The sequence below is a fragment of the Mastigoproctus giganteus genome, chromosome 6 (assembly GCF_048544385.1).
Source record: "Mastigoproctus giganteus isolate SK-2022 chromosome 6, ASM4854438v1, whole genome shotgun sequence".
Classification (NCBI taxonomy): Eukaryota; Metazoa; Arthropoda; class Arachnida; order Uropygi; family Thelyphonidae; genus Mastigoproctus; species Mastigoproctus giganteus.
The window spans coordinates 132,799,998-132,818,445 of NC_143580.1; the positions used below are offsets into that span (position 1 = coordinate 132,799,998).

At 39.7% G+C, this 18,448-nt stretch overlaps 1 protein-coding gene across 3 annotated transcripts in view; it reads left to right on the forward strand.

Annotated features, from left to right (window-relative positions):
* Window positions 1–602: 602 nt before the first annotated feature.
* The window catches only part of LOC150084588 (dual specificity protein phosphatase 10-like), a 32,288-nt gene continuing 14,442 nt past the window's right edge, over window positions 603–18,448 (forward strand). Inside the window, exons 1-2 of one of the 3 annotated variants that reach the window (XM_090376495.1) lie at window positions 603–837; window positions 6,295–6,987. In XM_090376495.1, coding sequence (XP_090232621.1) covers window positions 6,360–6,987 — 628 coding nt within the window. In that variant the 5' untranslated portion in view covers window positions 603–837; window positions 6,295–6,359. Of the gene's footprint in view, window positions 838–2,049; window positions 2,113–4,531; window positions 4,716–6,294; window positions 6,988–18,448 lie in introns of those variants that run through there. The other 2 variants (XM_090376496.1, XM_090376494.1) reach the window with 2 other exon arrangements.

The window sequence follows — 18,448 nt, forward strand, 5'->3', positions numbered from 1 at the left end:
AATTATTTATTTATTTTTGTTTAAATTCTGGAAGATCTCTGCAGAAATTTCTTCAGGGATCTCCTCGTAAGAAACGTAAATAAAAAATCATTCGCACGGACAAAGGTCACGGGGGGGAGGGAAGGAAGAACAGGGCTGCTTGAGGTTTGTGCGGGATCGTGTGCGCGCGCGCGCGTTAGGAAGTGGGACAGATCGGCGGTACGCAGCTGAAAGGGCGCGGCAAGGAGGGCCCATTGATGACCATCGAGTTTTATTGTTCAAGGCCAGATGTCGTAGCGGAGTGCTTCACAACTCTTGACTGTTCGCATGTAAGAAGCGAATCTTCCATGCTCGGTTCCCTCCTTCAGCCGTCGGCAAACAGATATTTCCGGTTTCCAGGCTTTGGCTACCGCCGTCTGTCCGTTCTACCATCTGCTCCGAACGCACCGTAAACAAGGCGCACGATAGCGTTTTACGCATGTGGCGGCGGCGGTGGCTCGGACGACCTCATTCATCCTGTCCCGTCGTCCCTTGCGCGGCTCTGTGTGTACGGTTTCCGTGACGTAAATGTCGGGATGAGTCATAGGGCTAAAAGTTGTCTGGAACGCTGTGCGGTACGGACCTGTTGCTCGCTACAGCTAAATGTCCGTAGTTCGTTAAGCGGCGTGTTCGACCCCATCACTTTGCCAGACTCACTCGGTGAGTTTGGACCTGTTTCACGTCGAAGGGGTGACACTGCCCGGATCCTGCGGTAGTTCCTCGTGGTCTCTACGGAGACCCAGTGATTTAATTGCTCGTGAGAGTCTGGTTCATTCACTGCTCGCTCATTAGTGTACCCTCGGCACCAGGAAAGGTTAGGTGAGTATTGTATTGTTGTGATAGTTTGCCCGCTGTGGTGCAGTTTCTCCGTCCTTGCCAAATTTGCTCGTGCTCATTCAAGGAAGAGTGAATTAGCCATCATAATCGTTGTATGTTAAGACTGTTGGGGATAATAGATCCAGGTGACCCCAGATTTCCACTTGAATCTCGCGGACTGAAGTTAAATGTAATGCAAAGATGACGAAGACCCCAAGTTCCTTATGGATTTACCACCTTAAGTTTGCCGAAGTTCAGCTTTCGTTCGAGTGAAAAGATCTGGTTTTGCTAATTCAGTCCGAATCTAAATTTCACACCAACCAAAAGAGATTCTATGGTGTTAATTCCTCAGGATCGTTTTTGCTTATACACGAAGCTGATCTTACGTCTGCCAAAAGTTGCTCAAGGCTCCTTTAGAATCAGTCCATCTTGGTGTGCTCACTATCGGGAACAAAACACACCGCATGAATTCCACCGAAGAAGATCCCGTGCACAAAGGGCATTCAGTTTTCGTCGATACGAGGGCAGTGCAATAACTGTTACACATTCCTCTATTGTTGTGGAGGTGTTTTTACCCGTCAGAGCTTCCCTATTGTAATATCCCCCTTCCTGGGCATAACCCTTCAAAGGCCTAAGGGTCTTTGAAGAGTTATATCGACAGCCTCTAACCTTGGGGATCTTAGTCAATATAAAATAGAAATATCATCTGGTATGACCTTCACATATGGTCCAATACTCCTTCACTGTCTTGAAAACACTCGTTATGAACAGTACCCGCGTCCGATTCAGTAAACTAATGTACTTCCATTATCTTACAGAATAAAATCTAAACCCCACTTATTTTGGCCCTAATTATTTGATTGAAATTTTAATGGATCCAAGGGTGATTAGATTAGCGCTGACATTACTAATGGACGTCAGTGTTGGACATGAATCGATATATCAACAATTTGCGTTGTACTGCTGTGGGCCACAGGATATTAGTCAGTTGGACAACCTGGAATCTGTGTGGTTGTCTCTCGCGTGTGAATCAGGCATCTTAATCAGACACTAGCCGTATATTGTGATGATGAGTTATTCGAATGCACTGGCAAAAGATTCCGCAACACCGTGACGTCATCGATGGTACATGTCAGCGAGCGGAGCCCATTGATTTAAGTGCGTACGGTGGTCTCCGAAGTGCAGTACACTGATAAAGGCAGCCTTGAAGAATTCGATAGTGTGTGGCGACGCATACGAAGACGAAGGTCAACTCTTTCATCTGTGGTGGACTCACAAGTAAGGAAATCTATTAACTACCCATCAAAGAAAGCTCGATAAATTTTATAGTTTATTTTAACATGCGGGTGTTTTATTTAAAAAAAAAAAAGAAACAAAACTTCCCCTAGTTTATTTTATAGATCTGGTACCAATCTTAAGAGTTCTTAAATCTCAAGTTGGAAATGTTGCGCAATCGGACATCTTTCTTGGCCTGACCTTATCATTCCTCCGGGATCATGGCTGTCAGTTACTCGACATCCCATGACCATTTCCTGTGAACTGCCTTTAAGCCTCACCCCAGACTACATCCGGTGTGTACCTACTCCAAGAAAGGATTTGAATTACTGAAAGGACTGGAGCAAATCTCCCCCTCCCCTTTTATTAAAAAAGCATTGAAAATAATTCTAAAAATACGCCTGCTGCGTGGATTAACCTATTTTAGTTCACTACCAATACAAGTGATTTGTCTGGATGTTTATTGTGAAAGCGTAGTGGTTTCTACAAAAATGAATAAAATAACCGGGAAAAAAAAATGAAGGAAGTAGTCCCAGTTGAAGTTATGAAAGCTGGACTTACAGAGAAATCAGTCCCAACCGGATGGGTTAGGTTCAACAGCCATCCGGAAATTAACACGCCATAAGAAATATAGGTTACGTTGTTTTAATAACACCAGCAAAGAGTTGTTATTCATTTGGAATTATTATTATACGCGATAGGCTCGAAGAACCAAAATAATGCCAACTTCAACGCTCCCTGGTGTTCTAATTAATTAATTTTTGTAGAAAAGCCACTGTGGGAGTCTTCTCAAAGAACGGGCCATCGTAGGAATAAAAATGGCGCATTGCAAGCTCCAATGGCTTGGTAGTGCAAGCCATAAAGTTGTTCTGAGTCATTTGTTGTTTTGCATATTGAAGCAGTAAACTCTATTTTATGTTGTGGCTTCTTTATCTATACGAGATACGTAAAAATATGGAATGATCAAGTAATAAACGTAAAGCGTGACTGTGTTTTATTACCATAGTTTGGACGAATGCGAAACTGGAGCACCTGATTTATTAGTAACAGCATGATTCATGAAAATGAGAGAGAGATTACATCATTACAAAGGCAGTAGAGAAATACAATCGTCCTCCGTGACAAGTGGTTTGCTGTTCGTTTGGTTTCGAATATGTGCGTGATTTGTAGGAATTCTTAAAGGTCTCTTCAATCGAGGCTTTAGTGGACCGATTTTTCAGCCTGCATTACATAAAATCGGCCTGTGGATGAAGTACGCGGTTGTAGGGGGTCGTATGAATGTATGCTCTAAGAAAATCTGAAGACCAAGTCTTCAGACAAATAGGCCTAAAAGTTAAATTTCTGTATAGTCTTTAAAACTCTGGTACTGTTGGATTTACTGTAGTTTTAATTAACTAGACAGATCTCTGGTGGTAGTCCTTTCTTTCTTTTTATTTATTTATTTATTTTTAACCAATGATATGCCGAAATTTTGGTCCAAGCATCTATAGCGTTCAATGTGAGTGATCAGCGACCTTTTGATTGAAAGATCGTCATAAGTTAACCCTAGTTCGTGTCAAGGCTTCAAGTATACGTCCATCTTAATTATTCGCACAGATTTTCACACGCTTTTCTTCTTAGATAAGCATGGAAATCTTTGAGAATAATTAATATATTGGGAGGCTGGCTAAAGACAATAATTTGTCTTTAGCCTTTAAGTACTTCCATCTGTTAACAATCAACAAATCCACTCTTATGCAATATTGCTGTTGGCATTTAAATCCCAATTGCTGCGCTGACGAAAACTGAGCAACAAGAATGGCTTAGGGGGAAAAAAATCCCCGTTTTAATTAAACTAACAACACTCTATAAAGACTTCTTTGTTTCAACAGCAAATGACAGAACGTATCAGAAAGAGCGTCATTATCAAAGCTGAATTCAATTCCAACAACTAAACTTTTTCCCTAGAAGTTTATTATTGAAAATATTTCGATTAATAAACCAGTTTTTGGGAAAACTCTCGCGTTTTAACATTTGTAATAGTATTTTAATGACATGCCTGAGAAATAATTCCCAAGAATCGGATTTTCATACTCAGAAGTGACTCACTCGATACACCAAGATGCTAAATGAATAAAGAGATCTTTAATGGATTATTGATAAAAAATCTTAACCGACTTAGTCATTATACTACGTCTTCCTCGTGAATAATATGAGCGATTAGATGTCCGATAATAAAAGCAAATACATTATTTAACAATAGACTGGTCATTTGGTTCGGGCAACAAGACGGGACGTCCTCAACAGGCAGACCACGCCAGTCATCTGCTACATCTACACACTCATATCGGGGATTACCGTACGCTGACGTCATGTGTTGCGTCACTCACTGTCGTTCGAAATGCAGTTGGCAACGTTCATTGTCATCTCACAATCGCGTCGAGCCACACTAGAAGCAGCACGTGGAGGTATAGCTTCAAGGGACGGTGCACATTCGCCAAAGAAATGCGTGTTCCTTCTTAGATCAGCATGCAGCGCCTTCTACACGCTTTGGAAACTATGGCATTGCTTTGTTACCCGGACTTTGGAGAATTATCGGCTGTCAGTTCGTTTGAAGCATTTTCTAGGTTAGTATTGCCTTACTCTGTTTATCGCCGGGTGGCTATAAACAGAGTCCGCACGCGAACTTGAGCGATGGTTTTAAGTTTTCCGTGTTTACATCGTAAACAGGCTCGTTTTATTTACTAACAAGGAAGGCCGATGTTCTGTTTTTATTCTTCGAGTAAGAAATGTTTTAAAACGCCGATTTGAATTATTGTGGTCACGTGAACAGCTAGCGTACGTCATTTCCGATTTCTTTTTTTGCAGACGATCTTTATAAAGCATTCTCGCATTAAACAATTATTTAACGATTTTTTTTTTTAAACTGAGAAGGACATTTATAGTTTTTAGGATTTTTATTATTTTTTATTTTAGCAATCTCGTGCATATGTTTCCATTTCGGCCCTCTGATTCATTGTAAGAAATTTTACAGGTAGACGTCCCACTTCCTTTCATGTCTTCTTGTGGGGTACTGTGAGTCAGCGGTAGGGGAATGCCAAGCTTAGCATGTCACGCTTCAAACGGAACCACACTAACGTGTCAGGTATTTGTCTGGAGGGAACACAAATACTTTTTTTTTTTTTTTTTTCTTCTCTCTCTCTCTCTCTCTCTCTCTCTCTCTCTCTCTCTCTCTCTCTCTCTCTCTCTCTCTTTCTCTCCGAGAAGCCTTATGATCTTTTGTTTTCCCTGGTTCTAATTGGTTGCTTGTAGCACCGGTCCTGTTTCTCTGTAAATTATGAAATAATGGAGTTAAAATTTAAAAATAAACTAAAAGTGTGTGGGGGAGGGCAATAAAAACATTAGATTTTGTTTTTGCAAGAAACAGTCGTGTACTTGCAAAAATCGTGCCAATTTTTCGAAAAAAATTATTGCGTAGTAGAGCTTTCCAAAAGGGCAAAATTACAAGAAAAAAAAACAGTATTTCCTTATTTTATTTTTATAATGTTTAATTTCCATAGTTAAAACAAAAAAAAAAAAAAAACTTAATTTACAAGATGCATGCACTTACACCCCAAAATAATGGACACTTAAATTTTCTTCGGCTGTTTTCAGGGGCTCTGTTCTTACGAACTGGCATAACTCTTCGAAATCTGTTGGAATACCTGGAAAGAAATCAACCAACGTGCATTGACAGTCCAACTCCAAACTGTCTCACTTATTCGGCTTTCAGCTGTTTATTTTGGCAAAGCCAGGGCCGTGCAAAGATCCTTGGAAGCCCGGATGCAAACGAGCTTACGTGGCCTCGTTTATTAACTTTGACGGCTCCCTCGATTGGGCCCCTTGATCGGGGGGCCCTAGTACGGCACATCCAAATGCACCCCATTAATGATTAAAATATTTCTTTTATATAAAAGAAACGTTTCATTAATTAAAACAAAAACAAATAATATTTTTATTGAGAGTGCAGCCTTCCTGCACACAATAATCAAATTCGTTGCGAACTGAGAAATGAAAATTCTTTTTAATAGTTAAACTAGTTAATAAAGCGTTTGATCCCCGTGTAGTGATTGCTGTTCCAATTTCTTGCATGTTGTGACTTTCCATGTACCCTATAGTAAAACATTGTTTTCTCTGTTAATTTGTTTTATCCTTTACGTTTTCCAGGTCAACAAACGCGTTTTGGTCGTAAAAGCTAAGAAGTAGGTCGACGTACTTCCAAAGATCTGTCAATGTCCGCAGCAGCACAAGTACAGATCTTACCGGAAGTCTCTAGCATGCTTCATGTTGGCGAACAGCGGCGATCAAGACTCCATCTAGCACTCGGATGCAACCTCTGTTTTTCGCCCTGCACCCAGCCATCCTCCCAGTCTTCCCTCCACGCGTCTGTGCCGATCCAGAAGAAATGCCGACTGGAAAACGTAACTCCAACCTCTTCGGAACAACTCACGACGAACAGCAGCAGCAGCGGCTGCCATGGTAACAAGAACTACTCGAAGCACGTGAGACTGGTGCAGGTGAGCGAGCTGGCAGAGCATGTGAGCAACAGGACGCATTCTCCTTTCGTGTTACTTGACTGCCGCTCGTTCCTTAGTTACAACGCCAAACACATCGTCGGTGCCGTCAACGTGAACTGCACGGACCGCATCAACCGAAGACGGTTGCAGCAAGGTCGGACAGCTCTGTGGGATTTAGTGCCTTGCAGGGAAGGTAAACAGTTACTGAAAGACAATCTCCACAAGGAAATTGTGGTCTATGACGACTCGACGACAGATTTGGACAAATTACCCGCCTATCAACCTTTAATACTGGTGGTGTCGGCCTTGTGCGAGAGTGGGGCGAAAGTCGCTGTGTTAAAAGGTAAGAAACTTTTTGATGTGTTGTGTGTTGGTCAATTGAATAATGAATGTTGTTAAATATGAAGAAATTGATGGTTAATTTGGGAAGTTTCATTGTCTGTCAACAAAATGGATTGAGTAGGCGCTTCACCTCATTGAATTAGACCTTGAGTCCATTTTTGTGCGCAATAAACTTGGCACCGGTCCTTTTTGGGGCAGCTGACACTATTGCGCAAGAAACTCCAAGGGTCCCGCGAGCAGCACGTGGATTTAGAATGCATTTTATTCCTTTAATTTATACGGAGGGAACTTTTCTCTCAATAGGAAGAAATGGGACTTTATCGTTTAGAAGCTATTACTGTTCATCCCACACCAAGATGCCTGACCGAAATTTTCATTCGCTTAATTTCGCTACCCAACTCAAACATTTCAATTTTATCTAGTCTCCACGTAATAGGCGACCTGCTGGATTAAAAATGTTCGTACAAACCACTCTTCTATAAATTTCATACTAACACTTAGTGCGAAATAAGTTTAGTGCCCAGGGGGCGCCACCACGGTCGATGAGAGATCCGGTTTCTTAACTTTCTGTCATATCGAAAAGGAACAGGGAGCACTTATGATGCTTCTTTTCCAAGAATCTCTTGGTCTCCATCTGAAACTGATCTGCGTGATTCGCAGGGTGGGCCACTTAAAAGGAAGCCGAAGGATGCTTATTACGTACATAAACACTACAAAAGAATACACCCAGATAAAGTATTTTTAAAATGAAATATGACCAACTGTATCTTGTGATGACTTGGATGCACTTTTAAAAGACATAAATCTGTTGTTGGAGGAGATTATACAGCAATGAATCTAGGTCTAAGCATATTGGAACACGATTGTATTATTTCAGGCAAAAACAGGCAGAAATATTCATTATTTCTTATATAAAATTCGCTTATTTTTATTAATTGGAAATAAACACTAAAAAGGTCTAAAGATCTAGACTTTTCCACAGATGGTGAGCGGTGAAACATTTTCATGTATATTTTGATAATTAGGACAAAAAAAATGCAACTGCAGCTGCCTATTCATATAGATTGCAGAAATAAATACGAAATAATAAAATATTATCGAAAATTGCTAACAATAGAAAAAGACAACAATACTGAAATTAAAATATGAATCATGATGATCTATAATATTCATTAAGTCTGTAATTACAAAAGACTTCAATAATTAAGCAACTTTCATGATTTTCGTTTGCTTTCTGTTAAATAATGACCACTTCAAAAGGAAGCTTTTATGATTGTTATTTTTTTAGTTTAAAAAGTATTTTTAAGCGGTTGAACTTCTGAAAGATGAAACAATTATTCTGTTTCGAATAAGCTGAAAGGGAGATACGTGGTGGGTCGTTTTAATAGAATTAATTTAAAATATACACTTCTATATATAAATTAAGGCATTAATTAACGTATTAAAAAGTATTTGACCTCTTTAATACGCAAACATAATACAATTTGGCAATTTCGACATTGTCAAGAGTCTTAAGCCTAAAGAGTGCTTGACTGGAATTAAACAACAAAACTGTTTTTAAGGAATTTTTAAAAGAATATCCTTATATTTAAAAGTAAAAAAAAATCGGATCCCTCAAGATGAGGGCTAACATTAATCCCCTTCCCCCAATCTTTAAATTATCGCCGAATTTTTCAACTAACACCCAACCCCTCATTTTATCCCCCTTTTCTGGTCGGTTCAATTTATGCCCCACCCCTCTACTTTCTCTCCGACTACATGTGCCTATCGTCAAATTTATTTTTACCGCTGCTTTGACCGACATCGCAGTTGTAAACATGTGTGTATGCGCAAACAGGACTAGCACTGTTTTGCAGTGGAACACTTACACTCCATCCCTCCCTTTCGCCATGTATTAGTCATCCGTTGTCTGTGTGCCAATTCTCGCTAATTTATACAGTGATGCTGTAATAAGAGTTCCGTGGTAGTTAAATACGTCTAAGACACGCAAAGGGTGTCAACTTACACGCGAGCGTATATTAATATAAGATTACTATTAGACCCAATACCTATTGTACGCATTCTTTCTTTTTTTTTTTTATATAGAACAATCTCGATCTTTTATCCACTTTCATTTCTAGTCTATATTTAGTTCGGTTGTACTTTTCGGGCTGTTCAGACCCCCTTTATTTCAATATAAAGGGCATTATACCACCATTGTCAAGTGCGCCCAAAAGAAGATATTATCATGAGAATTCAATGACTCATAATTGGATGATTGATTCAATTATAATACCATCGTATCATAAATCAAGTAGTCTTTCTATTGAATTCATGAATCAAAGGGCTGAATCATAAATCCTGGTTGTTATCTATAACGTATCCAAGATTTATAGCTATTTATTTCGATATGTCATCATAGCCTGGACTAATCAGGAAGCATAAGTTGATGGTTGATGTCTTTATATTCAATGACAATAAGATGACAACCTCTGCTTTTTAAATAATCCGATTTTTTTATCTGTAAACAACTTCTTTCTAATCAAAAGAAGCTAAAATTTGTTCAGGATGCTTTTTTTTTCTGCATGGCAGGCGCTTGACGTCATTGATGAGATTGGTTAAGTTAGGGTAATCGCCACGTTGTCCCATACATCCTTGATGACGTCATAACTTTGTCTGCCCGCTTTATACAACCTGCGTTCCAACTTGAGCCACACAGAAGTAATAACTTTTAAGAAGAAAGTTAAAAGTTCTTGAGTTGTATGCCGACTGATGAATAAGCGAAATGGACACATACGAAACCTTATTTTTCGGCTGCGTTTGCTTCCTGTTGCTCCTGCCTTCGTGTTTTAATGACTTCCAGCTGAGAGAAGTCCCAGACGTCACCTTAAGGGACCAAAGATACACGCGAGTTACAGTAGCGAGTAGCTGCACTATTTCTAGCCATGAGTTTCCCGTCACTCCACCAAGATGCTGTACACAACATCCATTAGATATTAATAAGCGAGCCAGGACACATGAGTCAGTTTTAATTCAGGTTCTAGTCTCCTTGGCTTCCTTGTCGGCAAGCCAAGGAGTTGTCAGAGCAGGGGAAGGCAAAAGCTCAGCGAGAGTTAAGCTGTCTGCGCAGTTTGGTGGTGACTCGGAGTCAAAGAGGTTATTCCTCATCTGGAGGTCAGCCAGTTTTCTCAAAGACATCCCGCTTCATAATGATTAGAGCGTGAGTCATCGTGTCATGTAGGACACACGTTTGACACGGCCCCCGCTCGTGTGTGTGTGTGACACAAAAACAGCGTAGCCATATGGTAGGGGATGCTTCCTCGCAGTTTTCTGCTGTACGCTTTGTCTAAATGATGTGTGCCTACGGTGATTACGACAGGTGCCGTTGTGGTCTGCACTCGTCAGTAATTGACGTGAACTGTAGTTAAGTTGAGAGGCTATCGTAACGCTTACTCCCCGGCGATTTATCCATCAGTTCCTTCCCTCTTTAGAAATATCATAGTATGGGCGCGCGCGTGTACGCCTTTCATCCGGCGATTAAGGTGCTGTGTAGTTGGAAAGTCACAAGTGTTTGAACATCTTCAGATGTTCAGTCCAACTCAGACTGTGGCCTGTAAATTTCAATAGTATTGAGCATATTTGGACTGGAAGTTCTTCATATTGGTCTTACACGATTTTTGCTGAAATGTTTTTCAATTAGCGCAAAGACCAGTCAAGCTGGTCAGTCCGTTTTCAGGGGATAGAACCCTGTAACCTTCACCAGTGACCAACTGACTCACAATGGAAGACATTCTACAAGGGCTTTCTTCGGTGTTCAATTAAGAAAGCGGAAAGTATAAACAGAAGAATGGCGGATGCCACTCACAAGAAAAAGCAATGATATTTAAGTTGGGTGCCCGCACTGATGCTTTACCTCAAACATCGTTTTAAAATTCGAGGATAATTAAAGAATTTTAATATCAAACTGAAATTCATTTTATAGTATTCAATTAATTTCAATTTCATTTATTATCAAGATTATATTTGCATTTTTCGGGTGGATCGCTCAAGGACCTTTTGAGATTCATTCTTATTAATTCCGTGATTTTGCATTTTACACCTAACAAGCAATGGGAATGACGGGGCCCTTCCCGATGATTTATGTTATGGACAACCGGATCTCCTAATCATGCTCGCGAATAAATAATATTCGAGACATTGAGGACGCAAAATGAACACATTCCGTTGTGTGTCAGATCATTTCAATTCGTCAGACCGTTTCAAAATGGAAAAGGCCAAGAGCTGAGTAGTGTGTGCCACAAGGGCGTGCTATATCCCAGCTGCTAAGCACGTAAACAGTTCGAATGTTTATTTAAACAAATCCCGACAGCCTCGTGTAAGGTGGAACCCCCAGTTTTAGTGTTGTCTTCGCTCGATTAAAAGGAGCCACCTGGCGTCATAGACACGCAGCTAACTAGCAGGACTATCTCTCGTATTTTTGCCGATTCACTTCATCCCTCAAAATAGAATGCGCACATGTGACGAGTATTTTAGGAAACTCATCCGTCAAGTAACACGCCTACTTACTTTCCCTAAGAAAGGGATCAAGGAAAAAGAGAAGTGTCACATGACAGTTTTTTTCTGGGGGGGAAGTCTGTTTAGTTTATTCTGCACGATGAAAAGTCACTCTTAAAGGGGGGTGGGGGATCTTCTACCCAACCTGAACCGTGGTGGTAGTTTTGATTTGGATAAACTCTAGAAGCTAAATGAGGTTCTCGATGTCCATTGTGGTTCAAATGCAATCCTTTAAAAATGCTGTTAAATGAAGGGGCATTTTATATAAAGTTCCGGGGGGCTGCGCGTGCAGGTTATCTGAGACGTTTAATCCTTGTGGGCTGCGACTAATTTCTGCCGAATCCGTATTACTCTCCCTTCGCGCCCGTGTTTTCCTTATTCGCATTCTGATTAATGGGCTTTAAATTATCACGCGGGCTTTCCCTTTCAAACAACGCTGCCTATTTAAATACGATAAACTTTTGCAGCAATCTATTAACTCCCTTAATCTCGTTTAACGTTAGTCAGAGAGAGAGAGAGAGAGAGTGAGGGAAGGATGCAGGAGGAGAGAATCGACGCTATTTAAATTCCGAGTTGCAAAGTAAACATTAAAGATGGATGGCGCGGTTTTAATTAGATACAAATCTAAGGCGCGTGTTACAGATCGGGACACGCATCCCACCCGGTTCCAAAGGGCACAGCCGTGCAGAACAGCTATCGGTAATCTTTTAGAAAAGGAAAAGGAAACTGTTTTGATAATTACTAAACTGTTAATTTTATTGGGATTACTTTATCTTTATATATCTTAGACTAACTGTAATAATAAGTATCCCTCCGCCTTCGTTTAACTCGTATTTAAACCACCGAAGATTTTAGGCTTCTGTTGTCAGGTGTGTTCAGCCGCAGTGCATTGCATATTAGAGGAACGGTAACTGCTTGAAATGTTGAAACAAGTGTAAATCAGGTCAGGGCTATCGGACTGACTCATTTCTTCAAAGATGAATCCCCGAAACAGCTTGATTCACGTGAATATGGATTGGAGCATTGCTAGTTTACCACTCTGGTTAGTTTCTTGTTTTCTTTCCCTTAAAATATTTTATTACAATACTCTATTCTTCCCTTAAGACAATTTTCTTATTGGAAAGCATAAAATTCACGAGAACTTTTGTAGGATTAAGGGGCCATCATTTTTTTTTCTAGTGGAGCAGAACTTTGAATATACTTTTGGAGTGAGGGCGAAATTCTTATAACCGCTGTACTGATGAAGAAACTTAATTCGTGAGGGAAGGAGGGGGGAGGATACAAGTATAAAGATATTTATTTAAAATTTCATGAGGGATTTAACACCCCGATCCACAAAGCGAGTGGATCGGGGGGGGGGGGTTAACAGGTCCAAATGTCCTATTATCAGGGATACATAACATGGTTCATTGGAATTTATTCCCCCACCCCTCTGTTTCTTCGTGGTATCTGATACTTGTTTTGTCTGATGCTCCTAAATGGATGATCTGCATATCATCTCCAGTCAAATTCTCTAGAGGAATACACGATTAAATCTTTTAAAAGCTGTGACTTTAGACTGGGACTTCCCCACCACGTCTAGAATTTTTTTTATCGATATTAATGGATTTTAGAAAACAAATATGTATCAGAAAGGGGTCTCATTGTAAGATCCAGCGTGTTCATATAAACTTTCTTAAGAAAGTCTTTCTATACGGCAAATGATCCTTCATTGAACTGTGTTACAATCAAATACAGGAAATTTAGACTAAACCAGGTAAGGAAGTGTATTTAATTGTAAGTTAAATCATTATTTGCTTTTGATTTTACTTTAATGGTCCGGTCCGAATCTTTGTTGACATGGATGACTCTTCACTAACAATAGGAGATGAGTTTCTTCTTCGAGTGCAGCTTTTATCCAGAGGTTGTTTTATTCACTTACGGACATCACGACCTGGAGTGTGTTGCCCTTGGTTAGAGTCATTACCGGACACCCTTAATGCAAATGATGTACTTTGAAATTACTATCGCCATTGTCACATTCGCTGCGAGTGTGCCAACAAAAGTATTATTTGTAAACGGAAACCGCACGAGGGCTCGAGGTATTGTAGTGTCGACAAGATAGCTGTAGCGAAGCATGAACGGTGTTGCTTAAAGGGTGGGGTTTCCCGGGCTGCCGGGAGTGTGCGCGCGTTCTCGCTTAGTCACCAGCAATGATTTGGACGATCTGATTGCCTGCTTGCGCAGGACACCGATGTGCAGTTGGGAACCACAGTCACTCTCGGCAGCCCATTAACTGGGGGCCTCTTCGTAGACCGTGAGCGTGACCGGTCGCGAGAAACGCCAGCACATCTTGATCCCATAAATCCCCTAATAGGTCGGAAATGCGAGGATTAATAAATCTGGAGTAACATCCATTAACTCGTCTGCCTTACATAAGCAACTGTTCGGGATCAGTCGTTCGCTGGCCACACCCCACATTTTCTGAATTAACGGAATAATCTGGCTGGAAGAAACATTTCCCACCTTTGGGGAAGGGTCTGGTGGATCGCCACAAAAGACATTTTTCACGTTCATATAACCTTTAATGTGTTTATCTGTGGATCCAATAGGATTTGAGTGTTCTTGCTGGACACCATTAACAGTGATAAATGCCTGCACCTGTTTTAGCGCAAACTAGGATTGGCAGTTTGTTTTTGGATTTTGATAAAACCTACTACACACAAAACCCTTCTCACTGATACCACAATACCCAAGTGGAAGTCATAATCACCCCAAATTGCTGAGAAGTGGAATTGTGATTCATGAGCTCCGCTTCTGTCCTTGTAATGTTTCGAAAATTTCTTCTTCCTTTTAGTCTGTCAGTTTGAAGCCTATTTATCTATAGAAATCCTTGGCTCTCCAGCATGTACTGACATTGTTGATCACGACTGCAACTTGGATACCAAATGCGTCAATTATTCCATTCTAGTGTAAACCCTAACTAAAATGGCGATAATTCAGAAACCATTCAACTCTTTTGGCATCTGTTTATCAATTAGATGATGTACTTTCAACAGCCGAGTGACATCACATTTAATTCTCTGGTTTACATAATCTGTCTGTCTCTCTCTACAAGTTACATAACCACTTTACATTTTGATAGTACAGTATTTCCAGTGTGACGTAAGGAAGCCGACTTTCTCAATGTCTCCTTCACCCATCTCATCTACCGGTTTTTTCTATTTGTTAATCTCTCTTAAAATTTACATGGTCTCATCAAGACTACATTGAAATTTATGCCAGCAGTTAATTAATCTCTAGCCGAAGGCGAATTCTCGCACATTTTTAATGCAATTATGCTTTCTCGATTTGAATTGGTCCACTTTTGTGTTTCTGAGGCAGAGTGAAGATATACAGTGTTTAACTTACTTAATATTTTAAAAGCCTTAAATACTTAAACCAGCTCATCATGCAAACAACGACTCAAGTGTCTACTCAAAGTAAAACTCCTTGGTGTCCGTAACTGATCTGGTTGCTCTTTTTTGATACTTTTTTTAAGGTTTATTTCCATCCTAAATGAGATTTGGAACTTCACTAAAAGAATATTTTGTTATTTCAAGATAACCGATTGATCATCATCAGCCATTTTCAATCCACTGCAGGATGAAAGCCTCTCCAGCAACTTTCCAGTTCCTCTGTTTTGTGCAATGGCCATCCATCTACTGCCCACGAACTCCTGAACTTCATCTGTCCATCCCCGTTGGTTCCCTTCCAGGTTTTCTTTTAGCTCCTCTTGGGTACCATTCTGTTATTTTCTTAGTCCATCTGTCGTCATGTCTTCGAGCTGTGTCCTGCCCAAGTCCATTTCAATTCTTTAGTTTTGATAAGACTGTCCTTTACTTGAGTTGGCTGTCTAGTCTATTTGTTTCTCTTTTTATCCAATAGGCTGATTTCTAATAAAACTCGTTCCATTCTTCGCTGTGTAGTTTCAGCTTCTCTTCGAGCAATAAGGGGATATAAGTATTTCGAGAGTGGCTGTTGTTGATTGAGTACGTTTGGTTATAACCTGGACAAACAATAGATAGTGCACGAATTATTAAAACTAGATGCTATATTTGATAGCCAGCTAGCAGAGGCAGATTAATGTTATAAGTTGTCTATTCAAATAATGGATTTTCAGATTTTTAACATCATTAATTCCATGGTATTTCCGTATAAATCACAATTTTTACTAGTCAAGAATTGAATAGAATTTCCTCGTTGATTTAAAGAGAGACTACAAACGAATTTGAAAGAAAATCACTCAAGGGACTTAAGAAAGGCGTCTGATTTGATTTAATGAAGAATATTCTCACAGTTGAATGTTTTCAAGGGGTGGATTTATTTCGCAATCATTGTGTGTGTGAGAGAGAGAGAGAGAGATGACACATCATGTGCATGTATGGACGGTACCGGAACTGTAGCGCACTAATTAAACAGTAACCTTGGCATATTTCCTGTCCTTATCTCTGGTCCGCTGGTCTGGTATAGTATGCCTTAATGACCACAGTTTAGCCTTTGTTAGGCTTCCCTCCACATCGAATTTTGTTCGCGTGACGTCACCTGTTTCATAAAATTAGTTTAGACTCAAATGGTTCTAACAGGAGAAAGAAAATGGCGAAGCTCTAAAACAACAATGATCAACAAATTGAGGCGTGCCACGTGAAAACGCGCCAGTTCAAAAGAACTACTCGTGGCGCCATCTTAGGAAAAATATTAAATTGATTTTTAATAATTATAAATTTAAAAAATATATAAATTTATTTTATAATTTTAATTATATTTTATTATGTGCAGTATATAAATGTACAGGAGCGATGAGAGGATGGATGGATGGACATTTTGGGGGAATGGAAAGTTCGCTTTTTAAATTTATCGATTCTTCTTTTTTGTGTTGTTTGTCACAGACCCTGTTTATAAGGCAGAGGTTGCGCTGTACTGGTATATATGAGAGAGAAAGTACAATTAAGATTATTTTCTTTAAATAAAACGCGGGAGGTTAACCCGAATAAAACTAAAAGAATTAATCGTCATCGAGAGAGTAGCCGGATAAGAAATTTATAGAGTCTGAGACATACACGAAATATGTAATTGGCAGAAACTCTTCTTTCTATTTTAGTCCTCTTTTCTTAGGAGGTGCTGACAGATAGCTGAATGATGAAACGTAGCTGGGCCCTGGGATCGCACCGTGCAGTCTGGGGCTTGCCAAGTAACGTCGTATAACTATCCTTAGAGGAAGAAAGGGAGGGGGGAAGCCGAAGAATGGCGTCTTGTTGGCCAGTAACAGCTGCTATTAAGGAAACCCTCATTCCTACGCGGTGAGGTCATCGCATGCAGTGAGAAAAGAGAAAGAGGAGGACCAGTTATTTTAGAAGGATAAGAAGTTTTACAAGTGGCTTGTGTTGAGGCTAACTTATATATCACGTGGTGAGCGCGCAAGTACGTTGTCTCTGAGCTTGTGATGTTGGAGAAGCTGACAACTTGGTATGTTAAAGTGATTATAAAACGGGTTGTGTGTTGAGGGCCCCGAATGTGGTGTTTTTTTTCTAAGTGTTTGGATTTATGCTCAATCTCAAAAGCTGTTGCCATAAGGATATCACAAGACGGTACCGATTAAGGTCTGTATAAATAGGATAAAGTTTACTTAGAGTCCGTTGCGCAGTGGTCTGCTTTTCGATAGTTATTTGGCGTTTTTTTGGAGTAACTGTTTGTAAATAGTGTTTGTGTGTGAGAGAAGATATTGATGGAAACTGTTTCGGATTATCTTTTTGGAGGCTAAATCCAATCCAAGATATTTTATTATACAAGCCATAATGAAAGCAGTTATGGGCCCCCTGATCTTCAGCGTGTTTCTTTGTATGATGGTACTGATTCACATAATGTGAGATTGGTTTATTTTATTAAAACTAATAAGTAATATGATTTATATATTTTCTACTGAATCTCTGGATTATAAAATTATAGCAAAATAACTTAGTTTAACTAACGATACTGAATTCTCAGGCCAAAGATTTGTATTAACATTGCCACTGTTCAGAACGCTTCACCTCCATCTTCCCATAAGACAGATTAATATATATTTATTTAATAATATAATATTGGTAAAACTAATATTAAATTTATCTCTGTGATCATTCATATTACTTTAGTTGAATTTTGCAAAGGGATTTAGGATTGATATTTTATTTTTTTAACGAAATAAGTTTCAAGGATCTCCGTTCAGGTCTATTGGTAGGGATCTAGGTCCTCTGTTTCTTAAAGCAGCGTTTTGTGGATAAATAAAACAATAAAAAAGAATTCTGAATCCTGTGTTGATGGAGATTGTTAGAAACAAAGCCGTTACCTAATTGTGCGCGGATGCTCAATTTTCTTTTTCGATATGTTTTTAAGAAAAAATATTAAATCTCTTGGAAGCCAATTTTGAAATTGGCTTGATCAAGCCACAAAAAATATTACCATTTGAGTTGTTCGGTAATATAATAATCAATTGTAGCATGGCAACGAAGAGTGAGGTGTCAATACATGGTGTCTGTAGATTGCACGAACTGGGCTATCGGTTTCTATGTTTTGCGGGATGAAAAACTCGACTTTCTGGGAGGTAAAGACAGTGCAATTCACTTCAAGCTACCTAACTCCCTGTGCTGTGAATAAAGCACAAGTTCCTCCCGTCCCGACAGAAGTTTCACAACTTCGATTGGTCACGAGATTAAGATCCGAGCCTTTTTATGTATCTAAGTTGAATCTAAGCAAGTTAATCCATCTTCGATGTAGGCAACACACAGAAAACTTCCTGTTTATAAGAGATTTTTGAACATGGACAAGTTTATTCTCCTTCCTGTTTCTTATCTTCTTGCCATGCTGTTATTAAAACTTGAGCGATGTTTATACAATGGAAAAATGGTTTCTCCCTCTCTCAGATTCATGACACA